At 40.4% G+C, this 22,930-nt stretch overlaps 1 protein-coding gene across 1 annotated transcript; it reads left to right on the plus strand.

Moving 5' to 3' along the window:
* The first annotated feature begins 2,502 nt into the window (after window positions 1–2,502).
* On the plus strand, window positions 2,503–3,156 carry LOC132791234 (E3 ubiquitin-protein ligase RNF187). The gene is made up of 2 exons (XM_060800075.1): window positions 2,503–2,945; window positions 3,000–3,156. Exons 1-2 carry the CDS (start codon window positions 2,625–2,627, stop codon window positions 3,081–3,083), a joined length of 405 nt encoding a protein of 134 aa, XP_060656058.1. The 5' UTR covers window positions 2,503–2,624; the 3' UTR covers window positions 3,084–3,156.
* The last annotated feature ends 19,774 nt before the right edge of the window (window positions 3,157–22,930 follow it).

Consider the following 22,930-nt stretch of genomic DNA (forward strand, 5'->3'; position numbering starts at 1 on the left):
TTCTTCCTTCCCCGCTCTACTTTGAAATATTAACCCACTAATGCCGCTGACTCCTGGGCATGATTCATTTAGCGTCACGTTAACCCATTAAGCACACGATACATTTCTGGTATGCTGCCTTGTTCTCATCGCGATTGTTGTTGTTGTTGTTGCTGTTGTTGTTGTTGTCGCGGCATAAATGCACTGAGAGCTTAGCATAAATGAGGACAACGCCAACGTTGCCAGCGTGTCCGGTTACAAAGCTCATTAGCGCCATCTAGCGTGCCTGCAGCGTACTTAAGCGGAAATATTAGAACATTGCGCTACATACAGAAAACGGTACGACAATAGCAAGAGAGTGAGAGAGAGCGATGGAGTGGAGGTGAGAGCAAGAGGGAAATGCATACATACATATATATTTATGCAACAGAAAAGTATTGCTCGTATCTGGGGTATTAAAACTGGTTAATGTCGAGCAAATGCTGCTGCATAAATTCTATAATCATAATGAGCTTAGCCAAACTGCATTTGAACAGATTCTAAAAACAATTTAATATTTATTGCGTTGCTTAAATATTAATAACATTGTAGCTAATGAATAGAACAATAGTTGAACGATAAACTGATTTATTTCGAGAAACTACCATTAAAGTTCTCAATTTAATTTCAAAATAAATTAATTGCAACAAGGAATTAAATGAATAGAAATATAAATTATTGTGCAATTTATGTCAAATTTGAAATACATTTCATTTCAAAATCAAAATAGTTAATTAGCTAATTATTGCTTTAACTATAGCTAACAAAGTCTTAATGTAATCTAAGCCTGCTTTTTATCAAACTGAAAAGTCTCTAAAGAAGCTCTTAATAGGTCTTTGAGTTTTGAGTTTACTTTACATAAAAAAAAAAACTAATTTATTTATTTATTAATTCTGACAGTTTTTAAAGAAAATCGATAGCAATCTGAAATTAAAAGTAATCAAATATGAGAGTATAAAATATGGCACATTATATGTCACAATTAAATTTCCCTCTTAAATCAAATTAGTTAATCAGCAAATTAAATGTAACAACAAATTTGTAATGTAATCAAACTGTGTTCTTTTTTTTTCGAATTGAAAACTCTCGGATAAACTCTTGATAATTCTTAGAGTAAATAATTGAAAATCACTTTTGAACGAGGTCGTTTCGGTTGGTGAATGGGAAAAATGTGAAAGGGAGTGGAAAGTGGGGAGTGGAAGAGATTCGGTCTTAACTTTTAGAGCAAACTGCGGAGATTGATGTTGTTTATCTTTTTGAGCTGATGGAAAAGTTTTGCAGTTGGCATTTAACTACCTGCAACAAATTTGAGAACTGTGCGCGTGAAATGTGTTTCAACAATTTGCGAGCCATTTATAAGGATAATTAAAGAAACTCTCGCAAATTAATTTAACTTGGAATTTGAACAAACTGCACACAACAGCGCTCAACTTTGTGGACGAGCACAAATCAACAATTACTCGCAAAAATACAGCAAACAAAAAAAAAAAAGAAAACGAACAATTTTTACTCAACTTGCAACAATAAACAATCAAGATGAATTCAATGCAGAGATTGGAGAGGAAAGACTTTATGCAATTGGCAACTTTTTAATCAAGTTGTGCATGCAAATCAAGTGAATGTCCATGTTTGGCCAAGTAATTGGCCAGATCGTTGCGCTAATAATATGAGAGAGTGTTATTATTTTTATTTTTGCTAGTCTAGTCTAGTTTAAATGTGTGGCATGTTAAATTACAAAGGAGCGACACAAGACGCACAGCTGACGTCAGTGATTCAATTTGTCAGCTTGTTAACAGAACGAGTCGAGTTGAGTTGAGTTGAGTTGAGGCGTGGACAGGGGCCAGGATAAGAAATGATGTGACTTTTAACGCCTGCTCAGACGACGACGTCGACGACGATGAGCTTGAACTTAATTAAAAACCTTGTAGAAATAAAGTCGTTGTCGACGCTGTCATCCTGCAGTCAGTGACGAACACACACACACACACACACAAAAGTAGTTGTTAAGTTCGATTTATATCGCGTCTGCTCTGCGGTTCTTTGCCTCAAAGTGCAAAGCGCTGTAATTCCCCTGCTCCACTCGAAATGTTGCGAAAAATGTTGCCTGCCTCAAGGATGAGCCTTAGATGTCGCCAATATATGGCAAACACTTAGCACGTCCCCAAGTCCCTCTCCTCTCCTCTCCCCTCTCTCACACACACACACTTTAAGGGCAAAGTGCAAGAATGAGGTGGTGGGGGGGCAACGTCTAATTGAGTTGTACAAGGCTACTACTAATTGCATTCGATGCTTGCCGCTTCAGTTGAGGTGGCGTTGATATAATTAAATTTTATTGCAGCTTCGCTGAGAGGACAACGACTTGCCTGGGACCCCTTGGAAGGTGTCTCCAGTTGCGCGACAGTTGCCAATTTATGGACAACAGTTTTAATTAAAAACTAATCGCAGCATCACAATCAACTTATGCTCTGAAAACTCTCTAGCTATGTCATGTTAAATCGAAATTTCAGTTTCAAAGCACAAAATAAAACATAAAAAACAGTTACACAAATATATACAACTTTTGTTTTTTAAGTTTATTACATTAACATACTTGACACAAACAGACCATGCGGCGTAGGAGCGAAAAAATAGGTGATCAAGGCAACAATGGAGTCTTTTTAGATGGTAGATGGAATCAAGCTAGCCAAACTATTCAGATTGCTCATCCGACTGGGAAGCAGAGTCAGCAAACACAAGTGAGTTATGCGCCTGCTTCGGAATTGGAAGTTTGCGCCTTTTGCCTGGATGCCAAGCGTGATCCTGTGCTCCTGCGCTGCCAACACTCCTTCTGCCGCAGCTGCCTGAATCTGTTCTATCAGGCACGCAACTGGCCAGCCAAGCGTTGTCCGCTCTGTCGCAGCGATCTGGAGCCGCTTCAGCAGCAGCTCGTAAGTGTCTGAAGTCGTGTTTAAAGAATGATTATAGAATAGTCTTGCCTATAGAATTGGCGTCTGTTCTTGCTGGTGATGCTGGCATTCTGTGTGCTCAGCATTGGGCCATTTTATCTGCTGCTGACTTATTGGTAGCGGTGTCTACACGAACCTGGCGTATTGCATAATTGCGTTGAATAAACCCTTATATATATATTTTTACATCTTATCGCTTGGCATTTCAATTACAACTTTTCTCACAAGCTCGAGGCAAATTGCATTACACGCAACCTGCTCAACCTGCTGGTGCATTGTGCTCAAACTTTGCAGCTATGCGAAATAGCTTTGTGTGTGTGAGGTGAATGGGAAAAGGGGAAGTTGGAGGGGGTGGAGGGAGCTTGTAAGTTGTCATAAAACTGACTTTAAATGGGTTTACTTTATCTGCCCTGCACATAACCGCAATCGAATTAACGCCTCAGCTGCACTTCGTTTTTTTTGTGCTGCTTTTAATTGCATACTTTGTGGCGCACCGAGGGCCGTTACTCATACGCCCCGTGCGCCACCCCGCTACCGAACAGCAACGCAGCAGTGCGCTGTCCACCCATATAAACGCCAAATGCATATCGAGAATGCATTGCATTTTAATGCAATTTTCTACATGAATAAATCCATCAAAATGCGAAGCGCCAGCTGAACATCGCACAGCGTCGTCGCCCATTGCCCAGCTGGTCAAAGTTACAAATTTTTTATAAAATATTGTTTTCAATATGCAAAAAGTAAATCTAAACAACAACTGATGCACACACAGTTGCATTCGCAGTGGGGTTGCATGCACTAAAGAGATACTCTTCAGTATTCTGATAGTAATTGATATATTTGATATTTTACTTGGTTACTCAGAGGCTGTTTATAGTTTGTTCATTCATTAGCTGTGCTCATAGCTGCCCGCTGATCTCTTCACTTGTTTTGCAGGGTATTAACATGGAGAAAACATACACATATCACTGAATCCCCACCATATCCATAGATTGTATTTATTTCAAGCAGTAAATCAAAAATCCAAGCAAGAAAAAAATCCAGCTTTAAAGTGCACATTTGCAATTAAATTGCGAGTGGGGCAAAAAGCTGCCACAAAATGTATTTGAAAATGATTTTGAGCCCGCGTTGTTGATATCGTTGTTTGCCGTTGCCAATGTTGCTCTTGTTGTTGTCGTTGTTGTTGTTGCTCTTTTTCAGCCTGTTTGTTGACTGTGTGGCCATAATATCGGCACAGTCAGTCCCCACAGTATCTGAACCCAGTATCTCGCCTCTGCTTCTGCTTTCCCCCTGTGGCAACCCCTCAGTTACAGTTGTACTCGTAGTTAGTTGCAGTTGCCGGTTGCCAGTTGCCAGTTTCCAGTTGCCACAACCACATGGCACAAACAAAACAATATGGCAAAGTGCGGTGAACGCTTTTCGATTTTGTTATTTTGATTGCTCGTTTGGCTCTGGTTGCGGCAGCCCGCATTGTTGTTGCCACTGCTGCTGTTGCTGTTGTTGTTGCTGCTGCTGCCGTTTGCCGTGTAGCATTTGTGCCGGTTGCATAGATTTTGATAGCGCGATATGAACACCTGAGCATGTAACCAAATATTTGCGCTTTGCATGCCAAGCAGCCAACTAAACTAAACTAAACAGCAAATCAAGAGCCAACGATGCGCCCGTGTTCGTTCGGCTATCTATGATGAGCTCAACGAATCTCTCTCACTGAAATTCGAAGGGCGAATTGCTCCTCAATAAACTTCGATAGTTATCTGCACTTCGGCATATTTTAAGTTTATTATAGTAATATTAAATAAAATGTTGCAGAAATTACATTTATATGCTGTACAACTATTATTTAATTTAAATTTTTCAGAAATATATTTATAGTTTTTATATCTGTTTTTCCACGAATCTCTTATTTTAGTTTTTTATTTAAATTTAAGCAAATAGATTCAATTAAGTTATTTTTATGATTTTCAATTACAAAATAATAATTTGAACTTTTTCGACAGTGTTAAATGACATAAATTTACCAAATATTCCCAATGCAGAATATTTAAAAAAAATTGTTTTAATTGTCATTCGAATATTTTTAAAAATATATAAGTATTATTTTAATTGGCGATACAATGTTTTAAATTAACTGAGTTATATTTTATATTTATTTATTATATATTATTTATTATTTGTATTTTATGATAATAATCTGTTATTGAAGTTCTTTTATTTATTATTAAATAAATTAAAATACAAAATTTTTAAAATTATCAATTTATTGTAAAAATTTCAAATCGGGCAAAATTTTTAAGATAAAAATATTCAAAGTCAATCACAATGTTCAATATATACAAATTTTTAATAATCAATAAAAGTTTTTAATTGAAATGTAAAGATCTATATATTTTTTGATACCATTAAATGGAATTGATTTACAACATTTGACGAACATGTCTTGCGGAAATGTTGGAAATTTTATGTTAGAATATTTTTATTTTTGAAATATACAAGCAATTTTGTAATTTTCCATAATATTTGATGTTTTCTTTTAATATTTTAAACTTACTGCTTAAAGTTTATTTTAATTTCATGTGTTATATTTTTAAAATATGTTTAAAAAATATAATTAAATTTCTCTACGAATAGAAATGGAATCAATAAACACAATATTTGTAAAGAAGCAATGCAAATATGCTTAAATATATTATTTGAATATTTTTCCGATTTATCATACGAGATTTTTCCATCTAAACATATTGCAGCTATCAAGTTGCGCTGCGATAGTTTTGTGCCGAGGAACGTGAGACGCTTGTTTCGTTGCAATTGTGACAGATCTGGGTAAGGCAGACAATATGTGGCATAGATCTGCGACAGTTGCAAATGCTCCTAGGACGAAGCAGAGAGGAAAAGCTAGGAGGAATGTAGGAGCCTTCTAATCCCATTGGCCATGACAGAGCCTGGCTTTGGGTTTCACAAAGTCCCTTTGGCTGCCACTTCCGTCTCGCACCGGATATGAAATGGCGTTTTTGTGTGCGCCATTTGTCCGATTTGTGGACCATTTTCGTTTGCATTTCTCGTTTGATTCCTTTTTTTTTGTGTGCTTCTTTCTTTTTTTTTTTGGATTTCAACTAGGTTGCTTTTTATGGTATTTTTTGTCGTGTTTTTTGATGCGCTTTGTCGGGTTTGTTGTTTGGCTTTTGTGCGGCGCCCGTTGGCAGGCAAATTGAAATGTTTGCACGGCTTGCAACTCGGCAACTTGCAACTCGCAACTCGGCAACTTGCAACTGGGCGTTTTTGTTTGTTGAGCGATCTTTGACACCCCATAATTGAATGCTTTGTTGTGTGCGAGTGTATGTGTGTGTGTGCGTGTTAGTTTGTGTGACAACGACATTTAAAGGACTTTAAAATGTTGTTTGATTGCCGAACACAATGCGACTTTATTGGCAATAAATGCATTTTGTTTGCTCTGTCGAATGCTTGATTAATTTTTACAAGTGCTGCACGACCCCATTGTAATGCACCTGCTGCCACGCCTCCCCCCCACACCCACACACACCTCAATTGCCACGTTTTGTTCCATTCTGTGCTCCGTGCTGTTTGGCAAGCAGCGGCATTATCGCTGCCTGGACAGGCGTGACTCTTGCTCTTGCTCTCAGACGCTGTCCAGAGTGTGTCCTGTGTCATGGCCACAATTTCATCGATAGCAGGCGCAAACTTTGCGCCACACTCGCACACACATACACACACACACACGGCGACGGCAGCTTGCAAACACAAACATGGCCAGGACACACAGCCTTTTGCCTTGGCTCATTGCCAATGCATTGTGCGCGATTATTTTGCCGTTTATTTTGCGCGCGTTTCTTTTCTCTCTCTCTCTCTCCCGACTCGTCTCGTCTGCAGTTGCAGCTGAGCAGCAGACGAAGCGAGACGAGAAGGCGATAGGTGCTCCCTCTCTCTCTCTCTCTTCATGTGAAGGTGCGGGTCCATATTAAATTTTTGTCACTTTGCCATGTCTATGGTCGTTCTGCTGCTGCTCGTCTCCTCCATATCCGTGTTGTCCTCGGCACCAAATTGGCTGCTTTTCAACAGAGATGCAACATCTGTTTCTGTGGCTTGCATATCCTTTGCATATCTTGCCCCCAAAATTGAAGTGCTCAGTGCCACACTTTGCTGCCTGCAATAACGATTGCTGTTGTTGTTGTGCCCGCAAAAACCCAAAATCCTATTCATTATGTCACCGTATCGCCAACAACTTTCAGTCTCTCTCTCTCACGTTTCCTTCGTCTGTTGTTTTCCCACCAAAACAGAGATTTGCCATTTGAACATGTGCAGGCAGGTTCACTGACTAGTTAACTGAATGGGGTTTTGCTTTCATTAAACGAGAGCCTCAGCCTCAGCCTCAGCCTCAGCTGCCTGCCACATCAAATTACCAATTTATTTTCTTGGCTCGCAACTAGTGCATTTGGCAGCCAACGTTTGCCACTCTTGAGCTGATAAATTTTTATGCATTTCTCATGCTGTCTCGACTTGGCAAAAAGGTGCAAAATTACGCTGCGCATTTTAATGTTATAATTAATTAGTCAAACAGCCGCCCACAGCAACTGCACGCATCACTCTTTCGCACACACACACACAGGCAGGCAGGCAGGCAGGCAGACAGACAGACAGACAGACAGTTGCAGCACTGAGAGAAGGACACACGTGTGTATCCTTGCAGCACGCTGTGTGTGCTCTCTGATTGCCTGGGCTGATGCTAGGAGGCGACGACCTCTGGGCTGCTTGTCAAAGATTAAGCAAACTAACCTAAGCGAACAAACAAACACACACACACACACACTCACACATACACAGCCAGAGGGGCACACACTCATAGAGAGTCACGCACTCACAGGATGCAGAGGCTGGCAATTTCTGGGCAGGATATGCAGGCGATGCATTTAGTGCGCTATAAATTCACTTTTAATTTAGTAAATGTGTTTGTTGTCTCTCACGCAGTGACAAAAGGCGACCGCCATGTGCATGTCCATGTCCATGTCCTAAACTCTGTCTCCGTCTCCGTCTCCTTCTTTTCCATCACCGACTCCAATTCGGACTGCATCCATTCCCCAGCTTCGTGACCACGTCCGGTTACATATCCTGTGCGTGAAAGAGACAAATGCCTGCAGAAGATGGATGATGCAATTGTCTGGGTTCAACATGGCTTTAGTTTACAGATGAATCTCTCACTTGAAGCATGCATTAATTGCATCGCATTCGATAAAGCATTCCAATGACACTGGCTGCTCTCTCTCTCTTTCTCTTTCTCTCTCTTTCTCTGTGTGGTGCCAAGTGGCACTTGGGCACTTAGATTAATATTCTAAAGTTACGAGCGCATGTGACAAGCAATTGAAATCAGAAGAAAACTTGCTGCGAATGAATAAAGACAGTGAAGAATTTGAATTAGGTTCAGCTAAAGTTTTGCATTACAAAATTTACATATGAAGGAAGTATTCGAAATAGAATATTATTCTAGTAAAATAATATATATTTCCGCTACCCATAGGGTAGAAGAGTATTATAGCTTTGTGCCTCCAAGAAATGTATGTTTCATCTCTGAGCCTATAAAGTATATGTATATGTTCTTGATCAACGTCAACAAACGAGACGATATTGCCATATTAGTTGCTTTGTTTGACAATCTGGTATATTTTTAAATGTAGAATTTTACTGATATACCAAACATGATCTTAGGCATATATTAGTATTTTTGTGGTATAATATTCGGTATATTTTAGAAATAACACAGCATTGATTTGATTTTATTCACTATATGTAGTGGGTATCTCAAGTGAGTGAAGTCAAGTATAAGCTTCTTACTTCTTCTTACTTACTTACTTACTTACTTCTTTCTTACTTCTTTATAAGTATGTTAATATTATTTTAGTAAAAGAATAATCTTGTAATTTTGTTCTATTTAAAGTATTAATTGTAATTAGTCATATATTGTTTTAACGACTTATTTTAAACAATACTTATTTGAATTAAATGGCCAGAATAACAAGCATATCTATTATCTATTTTAGTCTACTTTTAGACAATTGTTAAGTTGTCAAAGTGTAACAAATAAATCATGTTTCGACTGGCATTCTATTTCGAGTGAAAAGTTTATATTAGGCAGTTGACATTTGGTAAATTGGCCTCTCGATTTGACCATCATTTCCGCTCATCTAAACCTCAATATTGACTGTTTGGTTATTACACTTGTTTTCATTTTCAATTATGCAAATTTTTTTCTTCCTTTTTTTTTGTTGTTTTTTGATTTTTGGACAAATTAAACGGAAAATTGTCCAACTTATCCGGTTGTGTATTGTTTGATTGCTTGATGGTTTTGTGGTTAACATGATTTGTTTTTGCGGCCAAATGCTGTTGTTGCTGCAGCTACAGATGGTTGGGTTGTGTGGGTGTGTGCGTGTGTGTGTGCGTGTGGGTGAGTGTGTGTGTGACCGCACAATTTCCTGTCATTAGGGTCAACCAGATGCTATGCGATGCAAATCAAATTTGGCTCATCAGCAGCAAATTCTTGTGCTGATTGCTTTATTAATTGCAATACTTTGTTTTTGTTTCCTGTGTACAGGCAGCACTTTAAAACATTCTTCCGCCCCCTCAAACTACACGCGCACATTATCTATTTATGCAATATTGCCTGCTGCTTGATGATGCTCAGTTTAAAAGCCAACTTACAACACATAACTGTTGTAGTTGGACATTAACCTACATTCACAATTTCTCTCACACACACATTGTGTTTACATCCATTCGGGCTCATTAGCCGTCGCTTCTCATCATCAGGGCACAAGGTGAACAGCCGAGGGGAGTGTCAGGGGAGGGAACAACGGGAAAAGCGGCCATGAAATGGCTCTGGTGTCGTTTAATTATGTTCCGTTGTCCTTTTCGAGGGAGTTACCATGTTGATGTTGACATATGTGAGCTGTTGCTGTTGCCTGCAAAATCAACGCAAAATTCATCAAACATGCAGCGGAATTGCTCCCAATGGGTACACACACACACACACACACACACACACACACACACACACACACACACACAGTTTTGTTGCCGAGACGTCAAAAGTGTTGGCCATAAAATATCCAATTAGATTTTCGGCCACAACAGATTTCATTGCTAGGTGCAATGCTCCTAGTGTGTGTGTGTGTGTGTGTGCGAGAATGTCAATCAATTTTTAATGAGTTTGAAATTGTTTGGTTTGTTTGCTTTGTGAACAACAATAGCAACATTAACATCGTCATCGTCATCAACATCAACATCCACACAATTGCATCATCAGCAAACAAAAGCTAATTTACTCACATGCTGAAAAGTATGCTACACAAATTTGTTAAGCTGTTGCATATGCCGCTAAGCAATTAGTCATGAGTTAGTTTATTAAATTCAAACATTTTATGTTGTTCTATCTCTCTCTCTTTTGACTGCTGACAGTTGTCACTTTCGATTAACAAACAAGTGTCGGACATTTTCCGTTTGCTGCTGCACGTCTTCTTGGCGTAAGCCAATTTACGCTCAAGCTGAAAAGTATGCTACGAAAAAAGTGTGTATAAAGCTGTTGGACGAAGTTAGTTTATTTGATTTTGTAGCAAACTGTTTGGAAAAGCATTCATAACACGGTTACACACTGCTACCAAACTGTTCCAAATGATGGCAGGAGACACATTCAATTAACAAACAACTGGCTGGATGGCATATTGAGTGCACAGTTGTCTTAATTGCTAACTTCGTTACATAAGCAGCCAGGGGAAATCGAGAACTGAGTCCGAGCGACAGCGACAAGGACGTGGCCAAGGACTGGCGTTGTGCAGAGCACAGCACAGCACAGCAGGTGCCACAACTGCGGTGGCTCGACAATTTTAATGCTCGCCTAAGCCCCGCGCGCATTGTAAACATCATTAGCCAATATTATATGCATTAAATTTAATGCCGAAACGAGAAACGAGCGAGACGAGAAAAAGGCAGGCGCAGGACATTTTGCTTTTGCTGGCAGGGCAAACTTTTCGTTGCCTTAGTTAAAAATGTAAACATCAGTTGTGGCTTAATGCGGGTGCTGCGATTCTGCGTCGCCATTGGCGCAGCTCTTTTCACCTCCCCCCGCAACCGCAACCGCACACCATGTCCTGGACCACCATTTATACACTGCTGGCATACAAATTGTCTAATCCCACATAGTTCTTGCCACCTTGGCTGGCTAAAAAGTTTGTCATTGAGTCCGGCAGTCGACAGTCCGCAGTCGGCAGTTGCTAGTTGCTGGTTGCCAGTGGGTTGTTGCTTGTTGTTGGTTGCCAGTTGCCAGTTGTTGGCTCTTCACTGTGGATTGTTGGTGCTGCTCTTCTTGCTGTGCAGTCCAAAATCTAAGCCACTTGGCCAATGCGGTGCGCTTTGCATAAGCCAAAGCTCGAGTCCATGGCGCGGCTGCATATTTGAAACAAATGTGCAAAGTTTAAATTGTTTTCTAAATATATTTGTGCACACAATCGTACAAGAAAAACGAAGAGCCGAGGGTCGTTCATTAAGTTGAGAGTTTCAACTGCGATTTATGTCTATCTTCAAAAACATATTAGAAATGCAGACAAAACTTGGATTTTCCCATTTAACTGACTACTTTATGCTTTACCCTCGCAGTGAACCACGCAAATTTTATTGTATACAATTCTCATTTCATTTTAGTTCATTTCATTATGTCCTGCCTTCTGCTCTGCATTGCATTCTCTACGTTTTGCTGTCTCCTTTTTTTGTTCTGGTTACATTTTCGTTGCGTTTATTTATGTTGCCTCAGTGGCCGCCCCTGGGCGCAAAGTGTATTAAAGTTTGCTAATGATGTCAGTTATGTTTTGGCTTCGTTTGGCACACAAAATTCATTTATTTAAAACTTTTGCACTTTGGGGCATTTAACACACACCCCCTCCTTACCTTGAATCCCACACCCACACACACACACACCGGCAGCTGCAAGCACACACACACGCACATGGACAGGGCTGAAAATTTATTATTGCATGTCAGATATTTTTAATTAATTATGCCGTGGCAAAATATGCGCTGCGCGTAAAAGTATGCTATAGTTTTTTTGTGTGTGTTTGTGGCCATATTCTGCTTCATTGGGCCAAGGCGAGGCAGCGCGCTGTCCTGCTCTCGCCCTCTCTTTGTCGCCTTCTCGCTTGCCAGTCACTTTTTAATTAGAGGCAACCACAAAAGATTTTTGTCAACGACAGCCGTGGCGCCGAGCTGAGGACATAGGCTGAGTGAGAGTCGAGTTGCCACGCCCATAACTTTCTAGTTTGCCGGGGGGCACTTTAAAACGCAGCGAGCTGCAAATTGTTTAACCCACTTTACACACACACACACACACACACACACAGAGAAAGATAGACAAACCAACAGTCCAACAAGCCAACAAACAGAAAAACAAACAAAAGAAACGTTGTCAAAAGCTAATCCAAAATATGATATCCTTTCTATGTACTTTACAGTCAAATGCGCAACTGACTAGAGAAAGAGAGAGGGGGAGAGAGAGAGAGAGAGAGAGAGAATTAGAGCGAGTGGGCGACTCCTCGACTGAAGCTGAGATGCTGCTGCCTGCTAATTAAAAAAGCATTGCCCAAGTGGACTCGGGTAAGTTGTTCATGTTTTTTTTTTCGTTGTTGTTTTTTATGCGAACATAGTATTTTTTTTTTTTGCTGGCTGTGTTTGCACAGCTTTTGACATAATTTCATGGCGGAACGAGGCTTTTGTGCCTGCTGCTGCTGTTGCTGCTTCTGTTGTTGTTGTCCTTGTTGCAGGTGCTACTCCATGATCCTTTTGCCAACACACTGTGTGCTGCAAATATTTACACATGTTTAATGCGTCGTCGTTCGACGTGTTTGCCATTTATTTGTTTTATATTTTTCTGCTGTTGCTATGCCCCTTTTTTTTCACTCTCTCAGCTCTCGCTCTGTACTTTTCGTTGTGCGTCGAGCGTTGTTCGTTGCATTGTCCTTTGGCGCTCATTTAAATATTTACAGAGTTGCCGATTTCCACAGTTTTTTTGCTGCCTTCGCCTCATTTTTTTATTTTTTTTTTTTTGCCTAAGAGTTGCCCTATTTGTATTTGTTTATGTGAGTGAGAGTCTGCGTGAAAATTAATTTAAGTAATGCGTTTGCCAACGGCCATTTATCTGCCGCACGGCAAATCCTTTTTAATATGCCCGAAACATTTTTCATTTGTCACTCGGCCACGCAGCCTCGCCTCGTTAGCTTTGAATTGTGAATTGCTTTCAACTCGAGATGCTGCGAAAAACCACATCAAATGCCGCACAAAGTTTGTTCATCGAAACCTGCAACAGAACTTTAGTCTTTTAGTCTTTCGTCTTCTCATCATCATCATCAGTTTTTCTGTTGGGGTCTAGCTCACTTAACCTTTTAACCCTTATCGGACATATCAACAGCAGCAACAGCAGCAGGAGCAATCATCGACACTTTTCGGTTTTTGAAGCTAGTTTTTTAGTTGTTTTCATTTGGTAATCCGTAAGGGAAATTGCACTGCCTGTTGTCGCATGCTCTTTGTTTGCAGCCTGATGAGTTACCAATCCCAATCCCAATCCCAAGGTTACTCAATCAAGCGACTGCCCTCCTGTTCCCGCTCCTGCTCCCACTTCGAGAGAAAAGCAAAGTAACTGGAGAGATCTTTACTCAGCCGTTGGCGTTGGTGTTGGCGTTGAAATCAAATTTCATTTCTAGGCAAAGTTTTCGGCTTTTAGTTTTACTTTGTTCTCTCTTTCGCTGCCATCGACAACTGTGCGACGACGACGCTCTGTTGACATTTCCAAGTTCTGTGCAAATCAACAACAACGACAACAACAACTGGTACAACGGCAATGCCAAACGGTCATTAATCATTTCGGCTCTCTGCTCCACTGTCTCGAGTCTGTGAGTGAAAAAGAAAACAAGCGAAAAACATAAACTACGTGCAACGAGAAACTTGACGCTGTCGAACTGAGATTGAAGTTGCGTTGCGTTGCTTTTCCATTTGATGGAAGGAGTAGAAAAAAAGAAAGAAAGAGAAAACAACATCATTTATACACTTTTTTTGGCGTGGTAATTGATCAAATTATTCGTTCGAATCTTATATTCATTTATCTCTACGTTGCATGTATTTAACGCACACACTTTCAATTATCGCAGCATTTGCTCCACTTTGAACTTTCGCATTGCAATTACTATATATGAAAATCTTTTTCGCCAATTTGCTTGGCACCTCGACAATTAATAGTTGCCTTGTGAAAGGCAAACAAATCAAGGTCCTGCACGTCAAGTCTCAGTTTTTGATTAATATGTGCGCCTCAAAGTATTCAGCAGCAGCAAGCGTTGGTCAAATCTTTTGACTTTTTCTTTGACTTACTTGTTGTGTTGCGTTGTGTTGTGGAGAACAAATTTGCCTTCATTCAGCATTTGACGTGCCCAAATTAAAGCTACTCGGATTTCGGTGGGATGCCGACAGACGGCAGCTTTGCTGGACAAGGGTCTGCCATATATAGCTATGGTTTGGTCCGGTAAGAGGCAGCTAGGTCCTTAGAGCTCCTTTTCTGCCTTTTGTCTCTGAGCGGCTTTTGTTTGTTGTGTAATCTATGCGCTTGATGGCACAGCTGTTTGTCCAGACAGCAGAAGAAAAATGCCAACAATTAAGTGGGCAGCGCCAGCAATAGCAACAGCAGCGCCAAGCTAAGTCTATGACGAAGTGGGGGAAGTGCGGGTGAAGCAGTGACTGGCTGAGTTGGCGTAGGCGCCGCAATGTAGGCAATGCATTAATTTAATTAAAAGCCCGAGCTAGTTGCGGTAAATTTGAAATTTGTGTAAATTCAACTTATTTATAAAACACTCAAAGGCATTTAATTGGCATTTATAGTAGTTATGTTGACTGCAGCACAAAACGGTGCTGCCAACCTGATTTGTATGTGACAGGCAGTCAAGTGCACACACACACAGCTACACACAGAGTGCAAGCTAAGCTAAGCCACCCTTCAACTGCTTGCTGATGCGCTTCGGCTGCTGCTGCTACTGCTCTGCTCTGCTTTGCTCCCTTTTTACAGGACGCCACTGCACACGGGCCCAGAGGTCAGTAGCCTTATCAACACATCCACCCACGCAGCAGCTTGCTCTCTCATTCGTCTGCTCTCGCTCTCTTTGTGCTCTCTCTTTGAAGCTGTCGCTCTTAAGCGTAACTGCTGAAATATGCAAGCGGTGGCTAATTAAACGACACAGCCTCCCATTTCGGTTGTTTACATTTCCCCTTTTTGGCGATGCTTTCGCTCTTCTTGTGCAGAAATATTTCCCCACGCTTTGCGCAAGCAGTGCAACCTATTTATTGTGCTCTTACCGCTCTCTCTCGCTCGCTCGCTCATTCTCTCACTTTTGCCTGGCAGTGGCGCGTTGTCCCATTTTACGAAGCTTTTTTGTCGCGGCTTCGTGTGTTCGTGTGCGCTCGTGTTTCGTGTTCGCAGCATCTTTGGGGCAAGATTCACTGAGTTCTCTGATTCGAGATTCATTTGGCTGCAGAACTCGCTCGTGTCAAGTTGTCTGGCGCGGCAAAAAAGCGTCAAGCGACTTTGTCTGCTGCTGCCCAGTTATCCAGTTATACAGTTAACCCATAGATTACAAATTGTGTTAGCAGTTACTTACTAAACGTTCATTGTGTGCGTGTGCCTGAGTGTGTGACTGCGAGCGTGTGTGTGTGTGTGTGTGCCACAGACAAACAATCAATAGGAGCACTATGAGAGCAAGAGAGTGCAAAGTTGATTCCGGCAGTGAGCAAAGCAACAGCCGTCGGCATTTCTCTCGGACAGCTATTTAAATTTAACATCGTACATGAAGATGCTGATGATTATGATGGTGGAGATAGTGATGGAGACGACGACGACGATGACGACGATGATGATGTATAGACAAGAGATGTTGCCACTTAAAGCCACTAACCAGCGGCCACGGAAGCAGCGAACGGAAATTGCACAATGCGTTGACAGCGGGCTCTTCAGATTGCTCAGTTTCGGTTCATCGGCTGTCTGGCATAGCAGTCAGCTTAAGACGTCACAAGTAAGTAGAAGTGTCATATCAGCCAGCCTCTCTGCACTTAGTTAAACTGCTTGCAGCTTGTGTGTTCTGTTGTGTTGTGTTTTGTGTTGCATACTTTTAAGCTGTGGCCCAAAAATAATGCTCGGTGCGTGCGTGCGTGTGGTGTGGTGTGCGTACAACCATATGTGAAAAAGTTTTACCCATTTAAATAATAATCCGGCAACTTTTTAATGCTCTTGCAAATTGTTATATATGCGAGTTGTGCAACTTTTTAGCTCTGCCACTGTGCAAAAATTGCAAATTGTTATTTACTGCTAAGCATAAAATGGCTTATTTATGCGCAGCCTAGCAACAACTTATGTTGGCATTGCAATGAATTAAATAAAAATAAAATAAACTTGCACACATGGAGAGAGAGAGAGAAAAGAGACAGGAGGAAGAAGAATGGGGAGCATGTTCCCATAGGCAGACAAACAAACGCGTGAGAAACCAAATTGAATTGAATTGCTTGACATGACGACAGTCTCGGCTCGGCTCACTCGTTCAGTTCCGTTGTTCAGTTGTGTTCACATTCACAACCCCAGCCCCCGAGGCGTGTGTAGATATTGAAACTGTGCTGCAGGCCCTCTCTCTCTCCCACCTCCGCTTTCACCCCCTCACACACACACACAGACACACACTTATATGGCCTCCCCCTTTGGCTTCTTCTTGCGGCTTTCAGCTGTATGCTGTTTGGTTTTTGTATGCGACTTTTGGGTAAAATTTTATAGCAATTTATTTGCTTAGCTGCCGCTATCTTTGCCAGGCTCACATCTCGATGCTGGGGGAGGCAACTTGTGTCTGCTTCATTACAATTTGCCAGCCGCGCCTTTGACTTGGGCCTGGCTAAAATGCCTCTGCACTTAAAGTCTGTATTTGCATGCGAAATGTTCCATCTTCGTCGCACACTGTCTCTCGCTGTCTCTATCGCAGTGATGTGGCTGAGTGAAGTTCTGGGTCCTCACATCATCATTATATATTTATGATTATTTTATTATATGTATGTGGGTGTGTGTGTGTGTGTGTGTTTGTGTGCGTGCCCAGAGGCTGAAATTGCAGCTGAATGCTTCAGCTGTGCTTATGGATACTTATGTACATAAAAGAGATGATATTATACTATATGTAGTAGTCGTACTCTCGGTACTCGGTCCATGATTATCATTAATGTTAATTAAATTAATTATTTAGCTAATGCCATGCCCAGTCATCCACTCTGACAACCTTTCTCTCCTCCCTTTCTCTCTTTCTCTGTGTCTCTCGCTGTGTGTTCTGTCATTTCCCAGAGCCAATCAGTTATCCAACAAACGTTGGGTCCCAGCTCAGTGCCAATGTTTGTTATTTGCGCACAAATAGACGACACTTGCGAATTGGCAGCTGCCTCCTGCCCCCTGCCTTCTGTCTGCTCCTCCTCCACCAGTGGATGTGGCCAAGCTGCCACCTCTGACTGTTGGCCACTTGTTGATTGATTTTGATTTTTATTTATTTTTCGCCTTTTCAAACAAGTTTAGCTTTGCTGTCCGCATCGCATTTTAAAGCAGATAACGAGTCTGCTCGACAATTGCTCGGGCTTCACTTCCGCTACAAGTTGCAAGGAGAGAGAGAGAGAGGGAGAGAGAGCAGAGTGCGAACACTCGATAAGCCCTCATTATCATTTGCAGGCATTTGGCGTAGCTGTCGCTCTCGCTTTTGCCATGCTCGTTTACGTTGTCGTATTTCGATAATGAAATGACAGACATGCACCCGCACAAAAATCAAACATGCCTCTTCTCTCCGTGCCACTGTGGCAACAATGTGCGCTCATTGTCGCCGCCACTGCCACAGACTCAGACTCAGTCGCAGATACAGCTACATCTCGACTGAGATACAAAGATACAGATACTACACGCACTGATTTAGTTTTGCCTGCCTCTGTCTTTCTGTCCGCCTCACAATTGTGAGCAGGCACGAACAACGCCTCTAATCTCAGTCATGACGCATGCAGATATCGCTACAGCCACAACCACAGCTAGAGATACAGATACAGATACATATGGTTGTAGTTGCGCATTGGTTTGTGCCCACGTTAAGCTGCATTTCAAATGGTTTTTGGGGGACTCTCTTCTCTCAATTTATTCACATAGATCCGAGCGTAGCGGAAATCATTTATTAAACAGTCCTCACTTCCCTTTCGCTCTATCTATCTCTCTGTTATGCTTGTCTGTCTCTCTCTCTCTCTCTCTCTCTCTCTAGTTGAACTACAAACAGAAACTAAAACAGTTCTCGTTTATTTCAATTACTTTATATGCATCGATAGCAGCTTGCTTTCTCCTCCACTTCTCTTTCTCTCCCTTTCTCTCTCCCTCTCTCTCTCTCTGACTGTCTGTCTGCCTGCCAATTTTCCAATTGAATTGTCTTTAATATTTTAATAATATGGAATGTGTCGCGCTTTGTTGCTGCTTTCCTGCTGCCTGCTGCCTGCTTTCGTGCTTCCTGCTGCCTGCTCAGCTCGAGTCCTTGTTCTCGCCCATGTCCTTGGCATTTTCTAAATCACTGCCGTTGCCTCGTGACTGCCGCAAATTAGTCACAATCGATTTAGCAGCTCGTTACAACCGCCGCCAAAAACACAACAAACAACAACAACAGCAGCGTCAACAACTAAACACTGCAAATGCGTGAACTAAACACAAATCGCTTCACGCATCAACTAAATTGACTTTTCGGTTGTGTGTGCGTGTGTGTGAGCGTGTGTGTGTGTGGCTGAGTATATTTGGCAGTTAATGTGGCTGTGACTAACTGTAATTGTTGTTTATGGCACATTATTTGATGCCGTCGCTTAAGTCAAGTTCAAGCTGAAATTTATACATATTTCATTGTCATAAAAAAGTGTAGTAGAAAATCCTTTTAAATACAATTTAGTTGCAGGTTATCTAGTTGCTTCAACTTAAATCTGGTATATTTTGTTAATTATGGTATATTTTGAATTAGTTCTATATTCAATCAAGTATTCTATCAATATAAAGAATATAATACTCGGTATATTTTAGTATTTTCGGTATATCAATTTAGTATACTTTAAGAATAATACCGCAAAGCTTTTTTTTAATACGAGTATCAGGTATTTCACAACTGAGACAAATATAGCCTTTGGTATACTTTAGTATTTTTCGATATATTAATTTGGTATATTTTACGAATAATACCGCACTGTTTAACTATTGTTCAAAATGAGTATCTAACAGCCGAGTCAAATATAAATATAACTAAAATATACCAAAATTGTAGTATTATTTTCGGTTTATTGATTTGGTATATTTATACCGCACTGTTTGCTTTAATTTTAAATGAGTAGCGAGTATTTTACAGACGAGAAAAATATAGCCTTTGGTATATTTTGGTTTTTTTCTGAATATTAATTTGGTATATTTTCAGAATAATACCTCACTGTTTTACTATTGTTCAAAATGAGTATCTAACAGCCGAGTCAAATATAGACTTTGGTATATTTCAGTATTATTTTCGATATACTAATTTGGCATATTTTAGGAATAATACTGCACTGTTTTGCTTAAATTCCAAATGAGTAGCGGGTATTTCACAGCCAAGCCTTCGGTATATTTTAGTATTATTTTCGGTTTATTAATTTGATATATTTTAAGAATAATACCGCATTGTTTGCCCTTAATTTCATATGAGTAGCGGGTACAGTCACAGTCGAGCACACTCAATACTAGCTTTCTCACATGTTTCACCTCCATTTAATCGCAAAGTATTCAATTAAAGCTGTAAGTTTGCTCAACTGCTGACAGCTTGTTAAATTCGTAAAGTAGCATAAATTTCGATATGTTGGCAGCTTCTAATGGTTGCAGATTTAAGCTCGACTGTATATATCTAGCATTTATTTTATTTTGTTTTCATCTTCTTTTTGATAAACCCATCAAAAATACGGCAAAGTTTTCTAAGCTGCAGGCTTAACGGGCATACGCATAAGCACACAACTCGAGCATGGTTATGGGGCTCTGCCGTTGTAACTAATCCTCTGGTTGGAGCATCAGGAGTAGCAACAGCAACGAGCGTAATAACAACAGTTACAGCCGCAGAGCAGAAGCAGCCGATGAATAGGAGCAGCAGCAGCTACAGAAGCAGAAGAAGCCCAAAAGCGCCGCAAAAACCCCGAATACCCAAAAACCGAAAAACCCTAAAAACCCTCAAAACCGATGCTCATGCAAACTAAATACCGTTATCGTTTTTTCAACACACACACACCGACACACACACAACACAAAAAAAAAACTTTAGCGAAACAAACTGTGCGGTTTCACTTTGTTAACAGCTCAGAAAATGTTTTTGGCCAATGGCTCGATGATGGAGGAAGGCGAACGCGGAGCGCAGACTTCAACAAAATTACCAACAACAGTAGCCGCAAATAATGCAAACAATCTTTTAAAAGACCACAGAGTTGCACACCATTCAACGCATATGTGTGTGGCTGACAGAGCAGGGAAGGAAGCAAGACAGAGAGGGAACCACACATTGAGAAAGAGAAACAGTTAAAGTTGGGGAGTGTGGGGTTAGTTCAATGTATTGCCATATTATGAGTTCTCATAACTTTTACTCAACCAAAAAAGAAGAAGAAAAAAAATTGTACCAAACTTATTGAAATAACAATAGAAAAAAGTTGCTCTCTTTTTCATCTGCTCCTTCTCGATGTATTTGATTCCGGTTGAAAGTTTCCACACAGAGTTTTTTACTCCTGAGCAACGCAACATTTTGCACCTCACGTGCAAAAATATTGCAGCATACTTCAGGGGGCTGCGTCAATAGATTCCCGGGCAGCGTCAGCTCAGCTCAGCAGCAGTCGAAGCACAGCACAGCTGCTGCTGCTTCAGTTGGTCTTACAACCAATTTTTTTTCCAGTTGATTTCTCGCTCTCTGCACAAACACATCAAACAACTTCTGACGTGCCTTTGCATAATCCTTGCAATGCCCCCGGTTTGCCTCTGCGTCGGTCAGCAGCAACAGAAGCAGCACGTTCGCGTCTCTTTCTCTCTTCCCCTTCCCCTTCCACTGTTGTCGTGGCCCCCCTTTTTAGCCAATATTGTTGTTGCTGCTTGTTTTCGCCTTGACTTTAATCATATTTCCATCAGAAACACGCTGTGCATATTGATCAGGATCAGTACACAGCAGCAGCAGCAGCAGAAGCAGTAAAACAAACATAAAGATACACATACACACACACAATCACACACACTCAAACAAACACACACACATACACATAACGCACGCAGTGAATTTTTCCCGTTTCCTTTTGTCAACATTGGGTAATTTTTTAATCTCCGCTTGGCATTGAATGCAGCTTAAAAAGCTCGCAAGCTGCACATGACTTGACTGCTTTCTTGTTACTCTTACTCAGGGCATATTGACTATGCTACTTGATTCGAAATCTATAAGTTGAGAAATTTAAATAAATACTTCAATCAAATTATTACTTATTATTGCTACTTGTTTCTAAAATATATAAATTGGGACATGAAAATGAAAATTTCAATGAATGTATTGAATACTTTTACTTCTTTATTACGAAATCAATAAATTTAAAATAGTACTTCGAATAAATTTAATAAATGCTTGATTTATAATCAGAAATTCTGAAATATTGTAACTCAGATGATGAAACTTAAAACCTCAAATCATCCTCAAATCTATAAAATGGATTTTTAATAAAAATTCAATTAGTTTTATTAAATAATTGCCTAATTGCTTTAAAAATGTATAAATTCCAAAATTATAAAAGGAATTTATTTAAAATTTATAAATTAGGGAAAAATAAGCAGAAATTCCAAAATATTTCTTTGGAAGTGTTTCTAATTGATTTCAATAAAATTGGGAAATATATAAATAAATTGGTAAATTTAAAACGATTTAAATTGAAGCGTTTTCAATACTTTGTATCATGATTTCGAGTACTTCCTTTTCCCAAAAATGTTCCAATTTATTTTAGATTCGTAGTGTTTCTTTTCAGACCAATGTAAGGGATATAATTTCATCTAAGCTAACGCTCAAGTTTTTCCTTAGTTGCTTTTTCAATAAAGATTTAATTTCCTTTCACTGCTGAGAACATTAGAGTATTAACCTGTCGGTGTCGCTTTACCAGCAAACAACAACTTTATAGTTTTGGGCAACTGAGTGATAAAGTCAATGGCGCAACTTCTTATGCAAGCATAATGCCACAGGAAAACGAATGCGAAGAAGATGAAGCTGAAGATGAAGAATAACCGAAGGAGAAGAAAAGAGTCAAAAGCATGACTTCAACAAATTCAAAATGGCGTCTTGTGCCCCCCATATGAATGGTCTTGTAAATGCATCACGTATACGCAGCCAGCCATTGTCCCGTTACAACAATGAGTGTACTAGGTGACTGTGGCAACTCTGGCAAAATCTAGTTACATTTCGTCCAGTACTTTCAACTTTACTCTTTCTGCTATTACATACAATTTTTGTCAAGTTTTGTCTCTCTGTCTGTCTGTCTGTCTGTCTGTCTTTCTCTTTCTGTGACTCTGACTTTATTTCTGTCTCTGTCTCTGTCGGCGTCTGTTGCACCTCGAAGCGGCAACATTTCCGGCTGCGGCAAATGAGAGCCAAGCGGATGCCGAGTTTCAACTAAATTAACGTTAATTAACGGAAGTTTTTCGGTAAAGTGCGCGACAAAGTGGCACCAGGTGCGCCCGCGGCATTCAACAGCATCAACTGCTGCTAATTTCCTGGCTTCAGCTCCTCCTTCTCCTCCTTGCAAACTGTTTGCAACTGCTTGAAGCTTAAGTTAAAGTCAGTTGCTGATGTCAGTTGAAGTGGCAGCTACGCTTCTTGGCGCTTGGT

The sequence above is a fragment of the Drosophila nasuta genome, chromosome 3, assembly GCF_023558535.2.
Source record: "Drosophila nasuta strain 15112-1781.00 chromosome 3, ASM2355853v1, whole genome shotgun sequence".
Classification (NCBI taxonomy): Eukaryota; Metazoa; Arthropoda; class Insecta; order Diptera; family Drosophilidae; genus Drosophila; species Drosophila nasuta.

Excerpts from the sequence above, each read along its gene's own strand:
- LOC132791234 (XM_060800075.1), top strand. The coding sequence starts at position 2,625 with ATGCGGCGTAGGAGCGAAAAAATAGGTGATCAAGGCAACAATGGAGTC. Across the intron at positions 2,946-2,999 it reads AGCCGCTTCAGCAGCAGCTC|AATTGGCGTCTGTTCTTGCT; the intron begins GTAAGTGTCTGA and ends TCTTGCCTATAG.